The 21,301-nt window shown below is 52.8% G+C and overlaps 1 protein-coding gene across 1 annotated transcript in view; it reads left to right on the forward strand.

Annotated features, from left to right (window-relative positions):
- Nucleotides 1-21,301, forward strand: part of SNX29 (sorting nexin 29) — a 443,554-nt gene that overhangs the window by 384,529 nt on the left and 37,724 nt on the right. Inside the window, exon 21 of the mRNA XM_025046099.1 lies at nt 15,696-15,835. Within this exon, the coding sequence (XP_024901867.1) occupies nt 15,696-15,835 (140 nt within the window). The remainder of the gene's footprint in view (nt 1-15,695; nt 15,836-21,301) is intronic.

Consider the following 21,301-nt stretch of genomic DNA (forward strand, 5'->3'; position numbering starts at 1 on the left):
AGCAAACGTCCTGGGACTAGATTTCATTAGTTTGCTTGGGTTATGTGCTTGTTCTTTTTTCTTTCTTTTTTTTTTTTTTTTTAAACACTATTACTCTACTTTTTATGTCTATAGATTTGCCTCTTCTGGAAATTTCATATCCATGGAATCATATACTATGTACTCTTTTGTGACTTCACAAAAGCATAATGTTTTCATGGTACCTTGTAGCATTTGTGTGGACTATAAACCGGGTTCTATGGACAGTAACCTCACAGAGTGATCTGATCATAGATTCCTAACTGGGCAGGTCATGGTGGGTGGTCACGCCCCAGGCCTATAGCTTTTTAGTAAAGGATTTTTCTTTGCCTTAAGCGAGCCCTGTCCATTGCGTCTGTGCGTCTAGTCTAGGTTAACGCACCTTTGAAATAAGCCACAACCACCCTCAAGTGAGCATATAATTTTGCTAGCGATCCTGTAATCCAATCCCCGCTTCGCTTTCTCCCACCTCTGTGTAATCGTCCTTATGTTTCCTCTTTAATCCCAAATGCATAAAAGAAATTGCAAAACTGTTATTCTCGGGAACATTTGAGATCTTGCTCCCTGGCATATGTTGTCAGTTTAACTGAAACTCATAAAAATTCTCTACAAGTTTATGTTTCTTACGTTGGCACATGTATTAGAACTTCGTTCCTTTTTATTGCCAAATACTATCCCACTGTATGGTAGAGCACATTTGTTTACCCATTCGTCAGCTGATGGCCATTTGGGTCGTTTCCACTGTTTGGCTGTCATGATTCTGCCATGGACATTTGCGTGCACGTTTTTCCATGGACATATGTTTTCATTTCTTTTTCATTTCATTCATTTGTTTCATTTCCACCTAGAAGTGGAATTACTACTGGGTCACACGGTAGCCGAATGTTTAACATTTTGAAGCCTTGTCCATTTTCCTCAGTAGCTGTTTTCCTGAGTTTTGTGAGCCATTCTAGCAAATTAATGAACCCCAGCAAATTATGGGAACCCCTGATTTATAGCCAGTTGGTCGGAGGTACCAAGTTGGCGTCTGGAAAGTTGGAGAATTGGTGGTTGTTTTGGGGCGGGGGAACCGCATTTGGTGTCAGAAGTAGCGCAGATAAAATCGATCCAGGTTTGCATAAACTCAGACGGCCCGAAAGGCAGCACCCGCACCACACAGGAGCGGTCACGGTTTTTGAATTGAATGGAATTTTTGGGAACTTCTCCTGTGTAAGCAAAGGGACAGTGTGGGATAGCAGAGTGGCTGGGCCTGGAAGCTGATGTGCCTGGGTTCAAATCGTAGCTCCGACCATCGTAGTGTAGACAAGTTAATTTGTCGATCTGAGTCTCAGTGGAGATACTGCCACCTCCCTGAGAAGTGTGTTGTTGAGGGTGATGCGAAATGCCATATTCTGCATAGGTGCCGGTGGGTGTGCTGGGTGTTGTCTCTGGCACTTGTAACCGGGGCAGGAGCCCAGGGAAGTGGCGCCGTGGTACAGGCCCAGCCCTGCTCCAGACGGCGAGCACGCTGCACCCCTCCTGGGTGCCTGGGTTGTTGCTGTGGAAGGCGCCAGGCCGCCAGAAGCATGCGACATCCACCCCGTCAGCAGCACAGCTGGATGAACTCTAACAGTGGGGCAGAAGCAGTCATGCAGAGAGATCTGTCTTTTGGTGACCTGTCGATTTTTTTCTGTTGCTTTCAGATGGCCTGTAGACATATTTTCTGTGGTCTGCGCCATGATATTTAAGCACTTGAATTAGGAGCCAATTGATTTGAGAGTTGGGAGATTTCACCTAATCCAGATTTGCAGCTTCCCTTCAAACTCGGGAGGAGCCGGAGCATTCTTGTGTCTCATACATTACGCCTTCACCCTGGCCCCCTGGAAGAACGGGACCTTGACAGCCCTGGCCATGGGCCATTGCCGCATGGGCGTGGCTTCAGAGTGTCTGCGTCTGCTCACTTGCTCTGGGGAGGGATGTAAACGCCTTGCCACCTCTTCTTTCTTTGCTTGTTCCAGCCAGCCATGCCCGACCTTGAAGGGGCCTCCTCAGGGGCGTGACGGTCAGCAGAGCAGAAGGAAGATGGCTCTGCCGCACCTCAGCTGTGTGGTCCAGGCCCCAAAACTTAACTTCTCTGAGCTTCACCTACGGAATGTTGTTAGGGCTAGAATTAGTGTTCAGAAGTGCCCCCACTCAGCCCCCAGCAGTCGGCACGCATCCAGCCGTTCCCGCCTGTGTCATCAGCGGTTTAGAATTCGTACTGATCACACAGGCCACAGTTAAGACAGAGATGGTCATACATAATGCTGCCGCCGCTGCTGCTAAGTCCTTGGAGAATCTCTAAGCCAGACCTCATGTGACCATCACACTTCCAGTAGACTGTGAAATGATCAGGGCATCGTGAGGGAGCTCGCCCATCAGTAACGAGGGCATGGCTGCGTGCGTGCCGTCTGTCAGCCCAGCAGTCCCCATGCTGGTCCAGGGCCAGCACGGCCGTGACAACTGCATAGAGGAGTAGGGAGGGGACAGAGTGGGGCCCATGGCACCCCCAGGGAAGACCGGAACCTAAAATACAGGCGAGCACTCTGTCTCAGCCCCCGGATTGTTGGACTTGGAGCTAGTTCAGGGCAGGACGCGCCTGAGCCGGAGCTGCCGCGCGGGTCTCTGGGTCCGATGGAGGGAGATCCTGGCAGTGAACAGGTGTGGGAAAGAGAGCGCCACGTCCCTCTTTTTTGTTTTTCCTTTTCAAACCGCGGGTATAAAAAAGCTGCTATTTATTCATCAGCTCCTGATACACTGGCCTCATTGTTTACTCTGAAGCCTCCAGACCTGTGTGTTTCGTCTCGCACCCTTGCGGACATCCTCTTCCTACCACAGCAGCCTCTCCAGGGGGTGTGGCTCGTGGCCGTCAGTTCGTACGTTCCCTTCCAGAATACGTCACGTTGCATTTTTAATTTACTTATATGGATTTGGGCTACAGTATTCGTTTCGTTTGTTTGTTTGTTTTTTCTCACCATCCTCTTTCAGCTCCATTCGAGAGTGTTTCTCTGTTTTGCTCTGTAACCATTTATTATGTTTCCGGGTGTGCATCCAGCACGTTTCACTTGACCTTTCCCCCAGAGATGCCACCAAGTGGCTTCTGACTCCTCACTCCAGAACGGCACAGCAGTCAGTCCCCCTGTACGTGACCCCACGGTCCCATGGGGGAATTTCTGTGGGGCAGGGACTCGGGGTAGGATTGCTGGGTCGTGTAGTCTACTATGTTTATTTTGACCAGATACTGCCACATTGCTCAAAAATATGGTAGTTTTGAAGGCAGAAGAATCCTGAATTTGTTTGCTTCTGGAAAGGAACTTCATGTGTATTGAGGGTTTACTGTGTGCTGAGAACAGCTCAGTTTTTGCTTTACAGCATTATCTTGTTTGCTCACACGATCATCCTCTGAGACAGACATTCTTAACATCTGCATTGTGCAGACGAAGAGCTTGGGGTCCAGAAAGGTGGGGTAACTTGGCTAAGCACGCGTTGGAGCTCTGAGTGACACTTGGGGACACACCATGCTGCTTTCCTAAAGACTCCCAAGCCCTAAGCCTGGCTCCGCGCATTTTTGGATAACATTCTCAGTTAAGGAGCGCGAGATCAGATGTCTCACATTGGTGGCTTCATGTGGCCTGCCAGTCTCTTGTTTGAGCCACCTGGTCTTTAAATTTTTTACAATGATTTTTAGTATTTTAAAATCTGAGCTTTCACATAATCTAGGGGATCTGGCAACAGTGGCTCACTTTCCCATGAGGCAGCATTTCCAGGATCAAAGGCAGTGGCTGCCGCTTCCCAGCTGGTCCCTTCCACTGCTGGAGTTTGGAGCTCCTGGAAGAGACACTTCTGCACGCGGGCAATGTCTGTTCTTCCCCTCTGAGTTCTTCCCGTTAATGCATGAACCAGCTTCACCCTCATCCCAGCTGTCCCTTGGCTACAGTCAATAACAGAGAGCACGGGCTGTAGCTGCGATGGAGCCTGCTGCATCCCACCGTGAGGTCGCTCGTTGTGTCCTGCCGAGGGCCCAGCCTGTGCCAGGCCCCGCGGAGGGTGGAAGAGACGTTTCAGACAGGCTCCCGCCTGGGGGGGACGAGCCACCGTATCCAACCCGCCTAATAAACGAAGCTGCTAGGAAGCCTGTGTGTGTAAGCCAGCCTCCCACAGACGGGGGTTCTGTTGATATAAAGATGAGAATTCATCCAGCCACAAATACTTAGCGCTGTGCCAAGAGGAGGGTTTCAGAATTACGGTTTTCGTTCACCCCGTATGAGCCGCAGGACCCGTTTGTTTTTCATTTCTGTTTTTAGCAAAGCTGTAGGTCTCCTGTGGTTGTGGCCACAGGTTGATCCTAAGAGTCAGGACAGCGTCGTGGTCATGAGCAGAACCCTGATGGGCGTGGCTGTAAATCTCAGCTCTGTTCCTTACCAGCTGGGTCACCTTAGAGAAGGCACTTAATCTCTTGGAGCCTCAGTTTCTTCATCTGCAAAATGGGGATATTAGTATCTACTTCATAAAGCTATTGCAAGGGTCTGTTGATATAATGCAAGGAAACATTTCACATAGTTCTTGGCCCATAGTAAGCTCGCAGTAAAGGGCAGTATTATCGTCGTCATAATCGTTATGAGAAGCGTGTGAACCCACCTAGAGGTAAATGTGCCTCGAGCCATCGTCATAATCGTTATGAGAAGTGTGTGAACCCACCTAGAGGTAAATGTGCCTCGAGCCCCGTGTGGCTTCTCTGTCCCTTTCTGAAACAGAAGCTTGCTTTCTCTCCTCTTTGCGGTTAGGTTTTGTTGTGGATGCGCCTTCGTTGCAGATGGGGTCAGGATGTATTTTCTGGTCTGACACGTAGCATAATTTACTGATACCACGCAAGTGCCGCTTTACAGCTTCCAAGCTCTGTCACGTGCTGTGTTCCCTCGTTGAGCTGCCCAGCCCTGGAAATCTGATCTGTCTTCTTCCCCATTTTAGAGTAAGATCTTATAAGGAATGGAGATCACCCACAGCCTCTCTCGGGACAGTTTGAGCAGAAGAGGAGGGTCTCTTGGACCGATAAGAAGAACACGTTTGGATATAGTGCGGGTGCCAGGCCCTGTGGCCTGTTCCATGGAGGACTGTGGGAGGACGTCAGGGTCTGTGATGTCTTCTCGAGTTGGCCCTTGATCCTCCCATCAAGGCAGCGTTTCACTCAGAAGCCATCAGCACCCAGCCTCGGGGCTGCCAACAGTCATGAGTCTTTCTGTGTGTCAGATGGAAAGTCCTGTTTCAGACATGATGAGGGAGGCAGTGAGGTCCTCGGCCACCCCTGCCCGTGGGGCCATAGCATATGCTGTCGATGGATTGGAGTCAGGACCTGGGTTAGATCCCAGTTCTGTAATTTACCAGATCCATCAGTGTGGGCACGTTTCTTCCTTTCCCTGCACCTCAGACTCCTCACCTGGGAGATGGCAATGATAACAGAACCTACCTTGGAAAGTCATCTTGAGGATGAAACCTGGTAATAAATGCGAAGGACTTAAAACAGAGCGTCCTGTCCAAAACACTCCCATGTTGGCCGTGATTATTACTAATATTCTTGCGGTTCTTCATGACTCTCTTGTGAGGGCGTTTTTAGTTTCTCGAGACTTTCTGTTCCCCATTAGAAAGGCAGGGTTCATGGTTTTCTTTGCTTTCCCCACACACAATGTTATACACAAAGTAGGGGCAGCAATTTAGGGCAGTTTAGCAATTTAGTGCAGAGACGAGAAGGGTTTGGGTCAGAAAGTCCAGAGTTTGAATTCTGGCCCTTCCATTTTTACATGACCTTGGAAAAGGTAAATCACCTCTTAGATGCCCGTGGCCACCTCCCCCACCCGCCTCGTGCAGCGGAGATGAGACTGCCTGGGGTGCTGAGTAGTTTGTGGGTTATAGGAGCTCCCAGCTGTGACTGCGCCCGGCCCGCTGCCTTTAAGAAATGCTCATCTTCTTTCTCCTTTAAGTAAATATTCTCGAAAATGTTGCCAAGGGATTAGGAGCAAGGGCTGGTGTCGGACGACCCGGGTTCAAATCCCAGCACTGTCGCTCTCTAGGTGTTGACTCTGGGCGAGGCGAGGGACTGAGCCTCGGCTTGCTAACCTGTGGAAGAGGAGACGGTGATGGCAGTGGTGGTGATGACGATGATGTCAACGTGTCAACAATAACGAGTCGTCACCAGGTCCGCCAGGGCTCAGCACGGCCCGGTGCCGTCCTCGAGCCCCACAGCGTCAAGATCATGATTCATTTCCTTTTTCTTCTCCGTCCACCTTATATTTTTCCCATTCACAAGCCACCAGCAGCAGTTTCCGACTTCACAATAGGAGAGGGGAGAGGCTGGGGAGAAAAGAAGGGGTGGAAAATGGCAAGTGCCTTCAGGTTCCCGAAGGAACTCCTGGGAAAATGGACGTGGCTCCTGGGCCCAGAGAGTAAAAAGGCAAGGGCGATCGAAGGTTAAGTAAGGTGACGGCCTGATGGGTGAGCTGGTGTTTCTTCATCTCCGAGGCTGGTCCCCATGGAGAGGTCAGGTTATTAGAAGACCTGCAGAAATTCCAATTATTTATGTCTTTGCCATATTGATTTTGGGCGCGGTCAGGCCATCATGCGTTTTTCCTTAACAGACTAGCCAAGTCGCATCTGTTTTGATTGACATCGTCTGTCGTGCTGCAGAGAAGCCCCGTCACTGCTGAGAGTGACGCGGGATGAGAACACTTGGGGAATTCTCCGTCTCTCTGTGTTTTTCTTTCATTAGTCTTGAAACTCACTTAGAACGGAAGGAGGAACTACATCCTGACCAAATCAAAGGTCCCGGAAGGAAGCCGAGGGGTCCTTTCACCTGTCCACCTGCTTTACAAATGAGGACACAGGCTCGGAGGGGACCTGGCTTTCCCAAGGACGGGCACAGTGCAGGGGCAGCATAAGACTAGGAGCCATATTTCCCCTTTTCCCAACCTGCGAACCTCAACCTCACCAAAGCACAGGTAGCCATAGGTCACTGAGCAAGAAAGAGCCGACACGTGTTCATTCCATGTGTACAGTGAAGGAGCTGGTCTCTCCTTCATTCTCCAGTTTCAGCTCATAACCGGAGACACCAAGGTACGAACTTTTCATGCTCATCAGCTGGTAGGGTTCTCCATGTCCCTCCCTCTAGAGCTCATGCCAGCTCCGTGCCACGGGAGAACGGGGGTGCGGTGGGGATGGGGTGCGGGGGGAGTCTCCTCTGAGAACCAACTAGGTCAGCAGCACAAACCCATAAAGGTGCAGTTGGAGAAAAGGTGGATCAGAGCTTAACAAAAAGGAAGCCCAGAAACCCGTGATATTAGGGCCAGGCATATGCCTCTGAGAGTGGATAAAGCCTGCATCTGGCGACACCTCCTCACCCGACCACCCCGCCTGGCCGCAGGAGCCTGTTCTTCCAGGTAACCAGGGTGGACCATAATTAAAGGCCGTCACCTGAGGGCTCGATGATGTGTTACTTTTCCAGGGACTATATTTGCGTTTTAACAAGGACTTTCAGAGCCTCCTTGCAGGAATTTAAAACCCTAGCAAAATGGTTAAGATGTGGGCTCCAGAGTGAGGTGTGAGACAGGCCAACGGTTCAGCTTCCAGACCTCTCACCAGCTGCGTGGGCGTAGGCAAATTCTTTGGTTTCTCTGCGCCTCGGTCTCCCTGTGAAGTGCAAGAATAGCAGTATGGACCTTAGAGGGGACGACATACACAGAGAAAACATTTAGCAGAGAGTTTCTGTAGTCAGTAAATACTTCCCAAGCATCTGCTGGGTGCCAGGTACTGTCACCAGGCTTCAGGGACATATATCGTCATTGCTGTGCAGAAAAATAAAGGGGTAAGAGTGAACGGGAGTGGACAGGAAGGCCTCTCATTTGAACAGAAGGGACATTTGAGCAGAGACGTGCAGAAAGTGAGTGTACGTGAGGCACGCAGCTATCTGCAAAGAGGGTATTCGAGACAGAAGCAGCAGCAAGTGCAAAGGCCCTGAGACAGAAGTATGCAGGGCACATCCAGCGGGGCCTGACGACGGCTCCCAAATAGTGAGTGAGGAGCAGAGTGGGAGGACGGGGGTCCAAACGCATGGGAGGAGCCAGGTCACGGTGGCCTTGGTGCCACAGTGAGGACTGGAGTTTTGTTCTAGATGGGCCGAGGAACCACTGGAGCACGTTGGGCAAGACAGGAAACGGTCTGGCCCCTTGTAAGCAACTTGGCAAATTGTAGCTGTCGCCATTCAGTGAGGGGCATCTGCCCTGTACCGGCCCTGTGCTGGGCACTGCAGTGGGAACCATCCCCCCACCCCCCCAGTCCTGGAGGAACTCGCAGTGGCCAGAGAGAGCTGGGTGTGTGTGAATGAAGGCGGCCACGCTGTGCTTGGTAGACTGGCCAGCCTCCCCACTGGGGACTCGGGGGGCATTTACTTTGGACGCCGGGTCAGGGGAGAGCATCTCCCTGGGCACAGGGAAATGCCCAGGGAATGAAGCCCTGCCCAAGCGAGGGGACAGGGCCGGAAAGGCCGTGGGAACTGACCGATGAAGGGCTTTTGGTGCCATGTGTGGGAACTTGGAATTGAGCCTACAGGCACTAGGGAGCCACTGAGGTTTCTCCGCAGGAAGGAGTAAGTAGATTAATTCACGTAAAGGATGTAAGTGGTGCCATTGTTACACAGTAGGTGTCACGTCGATGATTCTTTCCTCCTCTCTCCTTGGTCTTGACCTCTAGACCTCCCAGTGTGTGTACCTGGTGTCTCTTCCACACCCTCTGAACTGACTTTCCAAAGCCTGGCTCACCTCCCTGCTTCGGTCCCTACACCCCGTCCCTGACACCCCCGTCCCCTCAGCCGGGGCTGCCCTCACTGCGCCTGACTCACCGCACTTCCGTCCAAGTGCCCTTTGCTCCCGTCGCCATCTGTTGAAATCTCACCCACCACCCAGACCGAGGCCAGAGGTGCCGCCCGCTCCCACACCGGCCCAGCTGGAAGAGACCGCCGCCTTCCTCTCTAAAAGCTGCCATGTGCTGCCACCAGCCCCGTTAACGACCACACGGTCTGTCGTCCACCACCGGCCCGCGTGCTGGCACCGTGACTCGTCATGTCATCTCGCGAGTCCCCAGCGCAGCCTGGCACGTCGGCCTCCTGTGGGAGAAGTGAAGGCGTGCGGTGGCAGTGTGAGGACAGCGGTGTGCGCCCCTCCGGCAGCGCCGTCTCGTCGCGGGCCCCGGCACAAGGCAGGACACCGCGGACGTGCGGACGGGTGGATGCGACTCTCCATCGGATGGTGCCTGATGGAGGCTCGAGCGTGCGAATGAGCGACAGACCCTCAGTGCCTGTAGGGGAGAACTGGGTGTTTTTCGTCACCATTAACGGGGCCTGGCACAGAGGAGGTGTCAAATGCTTGCTCACATGGATAAGTGTGTAAATATCCCATGGCCTCAGATGTTCAGAGAGGGCGACAGTGACCCCCACAGGACTAGGCCTGGGTCCCCTCTCTGCCTTTCCTAGGCACCAAACTGCTGGTTTCGTAAATGGTGGCCGAACCGAGTTGTCGGGTGAAGGAGTTAAGGGGACTTTGCTTCTCTGCCCCTCCAGGAAGGACAGTGACTGATCTCTAAATTAGTGGATGTCTGTGGAGGCCTACAGCATGAAATTCTTGCCAGGGGCGCCTTAGAGACATCTCTGTCACTCATACCTGGTGCCTTCCAGCTGGGGAGCACCTGGAGGGAGAGCTTGTCAGACAAGCTTAAACTGGCCAGGCCGCTCACCCAGCTGTGGCCCCGATGGGACCATCAGCACCTCCCTCATGACCATGTGGAGCCCGTTCTCGCCGTAAGGACTAGAAGGAGTTTCTTTTTCTAGGTTTGCAATTGTATTATTTCTCCAAGTTAATCAAGCGAAGGTACTCTATGCAGCTCTGCTAAAACACCTCATCAGAAGCTTACAGAAGGGGCTCGGTGATGTTTGGGAAGTGGCTAGGAGGGGCCCTCGTACCTGGCTATTCATTGCTCTCAGATGTCTCCGTGGAGACTGTTTAAAGTGGCGGTAACGGGAATTTTCTCTCCTTAGTTTCTCAGTTAGCGGTCGCATGATGGTCGCCCTAGAAGCAGCTGCTCGGGCGCCGGTGTCAGGAGCCGGTGTCGGGAGCACGGGCCTCACACTTGAGACAAAGCGGAGTTCACGGGTTTCTGGTCTTTGCAGTGGAACGCGTCTCGTTCCCCATGTCCCACGATGGTCTGTCCCAGGAGTGGGGGCTGGGCCTGTGGTTTAGGTGAGCTAAACCTCCCAGCTGACTGATACTTGAAAGAGGAAAGGCAGATTTTCAGTACTCCAGGGACAAACTAGAGCTTTTCAAAGCTGAAGCATGAGACTCCTCAGTCTCATAGAACGAGTAGCTGACTGCCACTCTGTTGCTTGCAATGCCCGTCCCTGAGATTCTCCACACGACCCCCCAGGCCTTTCCCTGCTTTCCCCTCTTCCTCCTCTCCCAGCGCCCCTCCAGCCTGGATCCTGGGGTTCCCACCAGTGTGGTCCCTCCGGGCTGTTCCCTGCTCCGAACTGCTTTCTGAGTCTCGGCGTCCTGTCTCTGAAAGGGGGTACTGAGGCAAGCCCATCCCAGCGGGCTCCCGAGGGTGCCTGGCAGAGGAGCCGCTTGGGAAGCGCTGCCACTAGTATCCGCTTGTGTCACGGTCCTCCGGGGAGGTGCCCGCACGTGCCCACGCAGCAGACGCCGTGCGCACCTTTGTCACGTGTGCTCGTGGCTTTCTCGAGCTGTTCAGTGATGGTCAGTTTGTCTGCCTTTTCCAACCGACTGTGAGCTCCGTGAAGGCAGGATCCACATCTTATTTATCTTTTTACTCACAGTGCCTGCCGCACACCAGGCCCCGAAGAATGCCTGTTGAATGAATGAATGAGCTAGTGTGTGACTGGATCATCACATGGGCGAATGAACGACTCCAGCCCGTCAGCATGTCCGCCTGCGTCGTCAGCTCTAAAATAGAGCTCGAATCTGCTCGTAGCTCTTCGTAGCCACAGGCCCAGGCCACGTACGGGCGTCTCCTGCCCAGGCGACGCAGGAGTGAAGAGGCCCACCGGTCTCCTCCCCTCTGGTTCTGCCCTCCTCTCACTCTGCAGATGTCACCTTTGAAGGCACATCCTCCCGGCTGAGTCTGTCCTCCCTCCCGTTCGTCCTGCCCCCGTCTCCACCATAGCACTGATGGCTGTGTGTTCATGTACCTCCTTGGTCTCCTTCCTGCTACACTCTGAGCCCCTTGAGGCGGGGCCACATCTCTTTACTGGTGCCCACTGGTTCGGGGCACGCTGCCCTGGACGCGGGCGGGCGCAGCCATTGAGTGAGCCGTCCGTGAGCCAGTGTAATTGACACCGGCACCCCTAACAGCCTGGGCCCTGAACCCGTAAATCCATGGCTTTCGGCAATGAAGGTACTTTCTCATTCACGCCACAGCCCGTTGCGGATTGGGTGGCTCTGGTGGCCTGCCTTCCTTCAGTGGTTCTGCACCTCCACATGTGGCCAGAGGCGTGGAAGAGAGAGGGCAGGGCAGGCCGCAGGGCAGGCTCCTTGTTGTGGCCGGGCCTGGACGTGGCTCCCATCCCACTGTAGGGGTGCCAGGAGGTCTTGTCTCCCTTTGCACCCAGTCTCTTCAGAATTGAGCACGGGAGAGACTCTCGTAGCCAGAGGGCCTTAACGTCGGGGTCGTTGGGAGTCTAGTCAGTGTTCCAGAATTCTCTAGCCAGATGCATTGTCAGATCATCTGACTCTGAAGCAGCCATCTCTGGATAGGGCCTGAGCTGCTTGCTGCTCCTGATGGAGTGAACCCTCTGTTTATTTTAGAAAACACCGTGATAGTCTTAGATGAAAATAAAAACCCTGGAAATGCAAAGTCACCCGCCCCCCACCACAGCTCACGCCGAGGGTGGCTCCCGGGGAAGCTTCCCGGGGGAGGCGGGATGTAGCTGAGAGGAACAACCCAGGGAAGCGTTTGTTCTAGAAACTGTAGCTCATCAACTTGTCCAGAACATCCCATCGTTGTCAAAACAGCTGCTCTTAATTTAATGGCATCTTTATCTGCTTGATGCTCAAAATAAAACTAACCTTTTCCGGAGGGGAAAAACGACTCCCGTTAAAACAGTCCCGAGTGCTCTTCTGCCCAGAGAGGACTAAGCCCCGCACTCCCGGTTATTAGTTCTAGGCCGTACCTGACGGTAACATTACACCGGGCACGCTGCACAAAACGGCAGCAGGGCCCGGGCGGCAGGGACTCGTAAGTGGCCGCCAGAGGAGTCTGGCCTCCTCCGTGAGCCGAGTCCATCCAGGCCCATCACGTCTCATGCTGCGTTTTGGCTGCGGCCCCAGGAGCCCGATCAGAAAACTCACAAACACTCCCTGGCCCTTTAAGCGCTGGACCCCACCCAGTGGGGCAGGCCCTCCATGGATCCCGGCCTCTTCCTGGCAGCCCCATGTGACAAATGGGGTCTCAGAAGGACCAGCTCCTTGTCTTCCTTCCCTTGGCACGCCATCTCTGCTCTCCACCCCCTGCCCAGAGGGACTCGGGCCCAGGGAGCTGCCTTGCAGGCCAGCCTTCCTCCCTCCCACTCCCTCATCAGGGGTCCTTGTCATGTCTCGTCTGGACTTGGCAACAGCCTTCAAACCGTTCTCCTTGGCGGCCTGCCTCGCCTCCCCTAAAGCACCCTCACATTTGTTCATTGTTGCAACAAATATTTATGGGGCGTCTTGTGAGCTCCAGGCACTGTGTTAGGCTCTGGTGGTTCAGGGCTGAACAAGACAGAGGGCCCTGCCCTCCTGGGACTCACCACTGAGTAGCGGAGGCACACGATGAACCAGTGCGATCGATCCTTCCAGGCAGCGGCAGGGGCTGTGCAGCGCCTGGGCCGCCTCAGCCGGGTGTCCATGGGCCGCTTGGAGGCCTGAGTGGCAAGGCCTTCCAGGCCAAGGGAATAGCCCAATGCCACCAGGAGACAGCATGCAGGACACGGGAAGAAAGTCAGGCGGCTGACGCATTGACGGTGTTGGGGTGGGTGTTGAGGATGGGGACGGGGTGACGTGAGGTGAGGCTGGCAGGGTGCACTGGGGCCCCATCGTGAAGGGCCACTGTGAACCATGCGAGGGTCCAGGCATGCGTGCTGGGAGCGGGGCAGAGTTCATGGGAACCACTGGAGAATTCTAAGCCTGCGGTTTAGAGGGCCCGTAGATTTTCCTTCTATAAATTCAAGAATGTTCTGGATCGAGGGCGGCTCTCCTTGCTTGAGGGTAAAGACCTGGGGCCCTGCTCAGCCGCCTGCCAGTTCCGAGCCCCAGCGCACGTTCCTGAGCCTGCCCGAGCCTCGGTTTCCAGCCCCAGACGTGTTGTGAGGACGCGGGGCGTGGAAGGCCCTGAGCGCAGAGCGGGAACGAAGACCCCACAGGAATCGCTGCTCACTCTGAACGGCTCGGCTGGCAGGTGCAGACTGCTGGCCTGTGGGTTTTCTCAGGAGCCGGCTGGGGCTTCCAGGGACCGGCTAGCCGAGGGGTCAGTGCGTGGGAGGGACCGGGGTTCCTCCACGGTGGTAACTTCCTGCCACGTCGTTGTCACCCAGCCCAGCCCCACAAGTCCTTTCCTGTCCTGTAGCGGGGCCTCTCCAGCGGTCCTGGAGGGGTTTGTGCAGATTAAAAACCAGGCTTAATTAGCTCAATTCTGCACAGACCTGGCATATTAACCACCTTCCCAGGGAGGAGCATCTAATCGCTCAGTGATGGGTTGAAACTCGGAGGCCACGGAGCAGAGCCTGCCATTCGGGCCGGGGGGCGGACCCCGGGGGGCTCCCACTTGGGCCAAGGACCTGCAGCTCTCCTGGCTGATGCCACTGCTCTTCCCACTCGGTGTACCCGCCGCCAGGCTGTAGGCAACTTCCGCCCTGGGACAGAGCGGCCTGGCGGTGAATTGGAGTGGCCAGCGGCCGTGTTCGGTGGCGGTCACCCCTCTGGAGGCAGGTCCTCTCAAGGCAGCTCATCGGGGTGGCTCGGGGCTGGATGGCCTTGCCACTCCTGTACCTTCCTCCCCCCTGGTGCTCAGAGGAGGGTTGCCATGAAATTTGAATTTCAGATAAACAATGAATAATTTCTTAGTTTCAGTGTGTCCCAAACATTGCTGGAAAGGTTTTATTGTGTGGTGCAGACTTGAATACTAAAAAATTATTGAATTATGAATTATTGAATATTGAGTTATGAAAACTGAAAAATGATTCATTGCTTATCTGAAATTCAGATTTCACTGGGCATCCTGAATTTTTATTTGCTAAATCTGGCGATACTTAAGAAAGAATCTCCCAGCCGAGCTGGGGTCCTCGGCAGGGCCTGTGGGGACCCTCGTCAGAGGCCAGGGCGCGTAGTGGGCAGGTTCTCAGGTGCCCCTGAGCGGCCTCGTTTGACAGACTTGCTGAGCCCTGCCTGGGGTGGCCCCTGTGCTGGCATCAGGGGTAGGGAAGGTGAGGGCCCCACTCTATCTGTGGGACCTCGTGGGTGAGCCACCAGCTCCTCTCTAGGCCGCGATCTCATTTGTCATGGGAGATTAGTCCGAGTGAGCTTCTGTCCTGGAGAGGACAGATGACCCTGTCTGTTCCTCTCCTGCCCTCTCCCCACTGTCCCCTCGTTCACCTTCTTGGCTTTCAGTCCCGGAGTCTCACTTCCTGAGCGAAGGCCTTGATAGCAAGGAAACCCTGCCCCCCGCACTGGCCAGAGTTCCTGTCTTATAAACCAAGGGCCCTCCAGTGCAGACTTGAATGAGTGAGACAGGCTACCCTATCCCTGGGCCCAGGGCAGCGTGAAAATAGGGGCCCCTTGTTCCAAATCGTTAAGAATTTCAGGACAGGGGCAGCAGATCATCAGTCACACAGGTGCAAGTTCCTACCCTGTGTGACTGCACAGGGCACAAGCCTGGGAAGCTGGCCCTGCCTGCGAGGGCCAAGGAGACATGGGGGTGGGGGTGAGCAGGAGGGGCAGAGCCCGCTTGGACCTGCAGCCCTGTGCTTGCCTGGGGGGCCACACTGCACCGCCCCGCCCTGCCCCCCGTGAGCCTGTGGGTAGGACCGTGCTGCTGGGTCTCCCAGTTTTTCATGAAAGGTGATATTTTTGTTTGTTTATTACTACGGTCTTAAATAGTGGAAAATTTATATTTTGGAAGATTCCTGAGGAGGCAAAATCAAGCACCGTCTCTAGAGGGTGGCGTTTAGGGACATTAATACTTATACACTGACTGGGATGGTCACTTTATTTGTGTCTCCCCGCTGGCCCAAGACCTCCACCAGGGTCACAGCGGCGATCACTCAGGTTCCTTGTTCTGTCCTTGGTCCCCAGCAACAACCACGTTGGCACATTGTAGGTGCTCACAAAATAAGCCTCAGTTGCCAAGACTTCATGGGAACACGCTGTAGGTTGTTTTATGAACATGCTTTCTCCACGTAGTGACGTCACGAGCATCTTCCCTGTTATTAAATGTGGTCACACGTGTCAAGCACACGGCAAACGCCTCGTAAACAGCTGTCCAGGCGGCGGTGACGCATCCATCGCATGTTCTGGGAGGCAATTTTGGATAGGTGAGGAAAGCATCCTCGACGCACCGCCTGTCTGTCTTCTCAGGATGCCAAGTTCGTGGAGGAACGAAGGAAGCAGCTCCAGGACTACCTGCGCAACGTCATGAACAAGGTCATCCAGATGGTCCCCGAGTTTGCCGCCAGCCCCAAGAAAGAGACCCTCGTCCAGCTGATGCCCTTCTTCGTGTAAGTACGATCCACGGATCGGGCCCCACCCGGCACGTCCTTCTCTCTCCCTTCCGTGGTTGGGCAGCGAAGTGTGTCCGTGTCCTGGACACCCTGGGACCCAGGTGTGACCCAGGAGCTGCGGGAGGTGCCAACAGAGGGACGTGGGCCATGGCGCTTTGGACCCTGAGGGGCTCGTGAAAGAGCGAGAGTGCCAGTGAGCACTGCTGATTTGAGGTTTGCAGGTAAGTCTAGGTTTGGGTTTTATACTTTCGTACATCTTCATCTAAGAAAAGATTCATTTTCTGTGCAGCTCACAGGTATTCTGGAGCTAAAATGCTCTCTCAGTGTCTTCAACTTGGTTAGTGAACCAAGGAAAAGTTTCTACAGACTCCCACCGGTACTGACTTAAATGATTTTCATGTTAATGTTACTCATGTATGAACGAACTTAAACCGGGGTATGAATTCCTTGTTCTTACATCTCTTATAAAAGTGAAAAATCTAAAGGAGTTTATATGTCAGGCACATACAAAGTCGTTACAATTCAGAGTTGTTGATTGATGCGCTGGATGCTGCCATTTTTCTGAGAGCAAATCCTTGCTCGTGACGGTATGTGACAGGGTCTTCTGTGTTTGTCCCATGCCACGCCAGTGTGTCTGTCTGCTGACTCCATTCTCCCCAGCTTTTCTCGGGTCACATTGGCTGGAAACATCTGTTTGTGCAGCACCTTGGGGCAGGTGTCTGTCACTTGATGTCACCACCTGGTCACCGATGCGTTCCCTCTGTTCTAATGAGTCTTTTATCAGCCTGAGACAGTTACATCCTTGGAATTTTGAGAACTGGAATGCTGAAGAGGTACTTGGTGTTTATAGAGTCTTTGGATGCTTTAGAGAATAATTCTATTATTTCCGAAACATTACCATCATAGTGGGAACACCAGATGGAAAAGTCCACGCAGCAGACTGGTGGCTTCCCCGAAGTGGGATGGGGACTTGTCGTTAAGAAGCGCTCGTCTGGTCTGTGTGACGTGCTGGGGTGAAGTAAGAATTTCCTTTCCCTGCAGCTCTTTAAAACGGTTCCCTGTGGGTCTGGGGACCCGTCTCATTCTAACAGTGACGCGCTCACTCAAAACGGGGGGCTCGTTTCTGCTTCTGAATGTGGGGTCGAGCCTTTGGCGTCACACTTCCCGGCATTTCCGGGTCGAACTTCCAAGCCGACACTCAAGGGCAGGGCCGCCGCTCTGGCCTCCTAGGCCCTTTGAAATTGTAGCCAACCTGATTGCTTGTGTTTTTCTAATTGTTTTAAGACTTTTGTGAGACGATAAAAGTGCATTGTGCTGCCTGTGATAAAAGACACCTTTTCTTCCAAATAGCATATACCATTTTACTTTTTCCGGCAATTTGTGATGCCAGGGCCCAGACCTCACAGTTTCAGAAGTGCCATGCTAGATGACACGAGTTCGCTTTCTTCCTTTAAATGCAGCCCCCTGGCCCTTGGCGCGAACCGAGTCACGTGCATTTGGGCTAAATTCCCTGATGAAAACGGCCCTAGAGGGTTGGTCCTATGGCCTGGCGCCGAGAAAGGCTGCCTGCCACGCGTTAGAGCCGGAGAAGACAGTGACCCACACAGGCCAGCTGGTGGCCGGGCATCGCTGTTCTCGTGATTACCAAATGTGAGCCCGCGGAATCTTGAAAACCGTCAGTGAGGGCGCCTCGGTGCGTGGGCCACCTCAGCCGCGCTGGCCACCGTCCAGCAGAGCTGGGAGAGGAACCCTTTGCGTCTAATTCGCACAGAGAACATAAGGTTCAATTTCATGGGCTTTAAGCAGCACAGAGAATTTCGGTAGGAGACTATGGCAGATGACACCAGATTTCCGATGGAACCTTGGTCTGGCCCCCAGCTGAATTAAACTGCTTTTCTCCATTGGCTCTCCTCGCAGTTCCGAATTAAGCTGCCCTCCTCGCCTTGCCTTTTTGAGCGAGATGGGGTACAGGTTGAAATTTGTGGATCGTATTCATTTGAGGGTAATGGAAGATGAGCTGGCAAATCTCCACGAGGTAATTTCCTGTCTGTATGCCCAAGAAAACAGAAAGATTGGTTGGTGCCTTGGCTCAGGAGCTCACCAAAAGAGATTTCTAGTTTAAAAAAAAAAATCTCTCTTGGCTAGGGAAATAAACCCCAAAACGCATAATTTAAAAAAAAAATCTTGACAGATTTCCTCGGCTCTTTCGAAAGCTGATTCAAGGCCCTAACGGTCCATGACGTGAGCCGCGGAACACACGGACTTGTTCGCTAGGCCGGTGCCGCCGTGCCCATCGCCCCCCGTTTTGTGAGCACTGATTATAGTCCTGGCCTAACGTTTGACCTGCCGTATCTCCCCGAGAGCCTATTAGGTGGGCACCATGTCTCCATTTCATTCGGTGGAAACTCACAAAGTTACCAATGAAAGGGTAATTCCACAGATCCCAGCCAATAATGACAAGTGAGGCTCTGAGAGGTTCCCTGGCCGACCCCAGAGTTACCCACCAGCACACGGGGACCCTGGGCTGTTTGGCACCATGGCTCACTTTGCGGGGCATGGGTGACAAACACGACCTGTGGATTGAGCCTGACTCTCTGACCTGTTTTATTTGACTAATCCAAGTGGGGTTTTGTTATTTTTCTTAAAGTATTGCCAACATAAAAAAAAATTAGGCATCAGATTTTTAAAACTTAGATATCAAGCTTCTCTTGAAAAATGAGACTCAGTCACACCTTAATATGGACCGAATGTTTGTGCCCCGCCCCTCGCCCTGCAAAAAATATTCATATGTTGAAGTCCTACCCTCCAATATGCTGGTATCTGGGGCCTTTGGAGGGCGATTAGGTTTGGATGCAGTTACAGGGTGGGGCCCATGGTGACACTGGTACCCCATAAAGAGAGAGAGAGAGATCAGAGTGCCCTCTCTCTGCCTTGCGGGGACACAGTGGGAAGGCAGCCATCTAGAAGCCAGGAAGGGGGCTTTCACCTGGAACCGAATCTGCCAGCACCTTGACCTTGGACTCCCAGCCTCCAGAACTGTGAGGAATCAATGTCTATTGCTTAAGCCGCAAGTGCTATGATATTTTGTTAGGGCAGCCGGGACAGGCGACGACCCACTTCCATTCCCGCCCCACCGCACCTGGCCACAGGGGACAGCTGAAAGCGCTGCCCTGTCCCCATGGAGCCCCCTACTCCGTCGTCTCCAGGACACTGAGCTGAGCCTTCTCTGCCATCTGTGTTGGTATTTGGCTGTTCTTCTCATATACTCAGGTGATGCCATACATTTTCATTACCTGCTGGGCCCCTGTGGACGCCTGACTTTGCAGTCCTGCCCCTGACCCACTGCTCTGCTGGCCTCTCCGTACAGACTTTGGGTGTGAGGACCAGACGCTGCGTGTACCCATGATGCGTCTGGCTCGCCCTCTGTGCTCCCACGTGTGTTCCGTGAGCCAGCCCCCTGCCAGGCTCCAGTAAAGGCGGTCCCATTCCATCTTGGGGTGTGAGAGGAAAGATGAGCAGGGGAAAAATAGGTAGCAGGTAGAATTTGCTCATGTTTTCTTTTCCTCCCCGCCCTCCGCTATAAATATTCCTTAAAACTTTCAGGCTCGTGCAGCCTAGAGCCCAGTATTAGATGAGTCCTGCTTGCACACACACACACTTTTCCATTTTTTTGTTTCTTTTTACCGTGTCAGTATTTCACTGTGTTCTGCAAGGGGCATCATGACTTGCAAGTACTCCGCCATCTGTACAAATCCGAGAGTTGAAGAATCAGCGGGTTGAATTTCTTCTCCAAATCTCTCCGCGCGCCCGCCGCCTCCCTTGCTAACGCCAGCAGCAGTCTGAATTAGAAAGTAGGGCAGTAGGAAGTGGGCCATTTCTTTTCCATTTTGAACTCTGTTTATCAGTCTGGCTCAGGTGGGAACCAGGGCCCGCCCACCGAAGTGGCGAGCAGATGGCAGTCTCCCCAAACCCCGCTCCTGTTCGGAGCACCAAATTCTTCGCATCGCCCTGCCTTTTCAGGGGAAGGTGTCCCCCGAGACATGACACGTGGCAGACGTTAGCAGATACTGGTGGAAATATCGGATGCACTTTGGAAAGCACGTTAATGAAGGGAGGCCTGGATTCCAAGAATTCATTCTGCGGAACTGGCCTGCAGATCAGCGCAGGCTTAAGTGATCTGCTGTGCTGTCGATTTAGCGCGTTATTAGAATGTTTTTCGTTTTGTTTTGTTTGTTTTTCACAGAATAGTTTGTCCTTGGGAAATGTATCACGGTCTGCTGGTCCTTGAGGGCAGAGAAGTTACGGGGGTGGAAACCAAAGTGACGCAGGTCACAGTGTAAATTCCTAACTGGATTTTCAGAAAATTCGGTCGACGTTTGCCCCACTCCCCACAACCATCTGCTGCCACATTCGCTCTTAAAGCGAAATATGTTTTTTGTTGAAATGCGAGCTGCCAGGTTCTCCCAGTGAGCAGGGGTTTAGCTCAGGGATGAAGTGTTCCAACCTGTGCACCACCAGGGGTCACTTGCACCTAAGTTGACACCATTTGCTTTTGCAAGTCACTGCCGGCGGGGATTTCGGGGTTCCTTCCCAGGAACCTTTAACTCACATCGCTCTTGTGGACCGGCCAAAATTCCCACCGCCAGAAAGGGTGCAGACCTCAGGCAAGGTCTGAGATGTGTGGCGAGACTGGCAGGCTGGTTAGGTGCGGACAGCGTTTTAAAATAAAATGTTTTAAAAAGCAGAAATACAAATATAATTAAATATAAAATAATTTCGTAAATGTGTATGGTGATAGATGTTAACCAGACTTATTGTGATCATTTTGCAACATACGCAAACATCAAATCACTGTGTTTTACACTTGAAACTAATGTAATGTTATATATCAATTACATCTCAATTTTAAAAACTTTTTTTTTCTGATAGGTGGAATTGTGGGTTATCTCTCGCCTGTTTCCAGTTTTAAAATTTTTCTCATAACATGCATTGCTTTTTGAATAAGAAAAGATAGTAAAAGTTAACTTTTACAAAAAAAAAAAAAAAGCAGAGAAACAGGCTATATTTCATATACCTTGCAGTGGTAGTGATAACTTGGTATTATATGGATCTGAAAAGCACGGAAAATAAGAACCCGCAACTGCGGATGACTTTGGACGGGATACATATGCCTGGCACCTTTCCAGCCTCTCCCGCTTGCATTTCCCCTCCGCCCGCTTCCCCGAGTTGCGTCAGCTGCCTGACTCTCGAAGGCAAACGAGTTTGAGACCCCTGGTAGCTAAATGGAAAGCGTGGGGGTTTTGTAGTCAGCGCTAGTGCCCGGCTCTGCCACTAAGGGGGGCGGGGCGATCTTGGGCAAGGATCACCTTGAGTCTGAGTTTCCTTCTGTGTTAAATAAGAAGTTCCGTCCGCAGACATCTGTCGGGGTAATTGTCACAACATGAATTATTCTGAAAGTCAGGC

This window comes from Pteropus alecto, unplaced genomic scaffold, assembly GCF_000325575.1.
Source record: "Pteropus alecto unplaced genomic scaffold, ASM32557v1 scaffold34, whole genome shotgun sequence".
In the NCBI taxonomy this organism is placed as follows: Eukaryota; Metazoa; Chordata; class Mammalia; order Chiroptera; family Pteropodidae; genus Pteropus; species Pteropus alecto.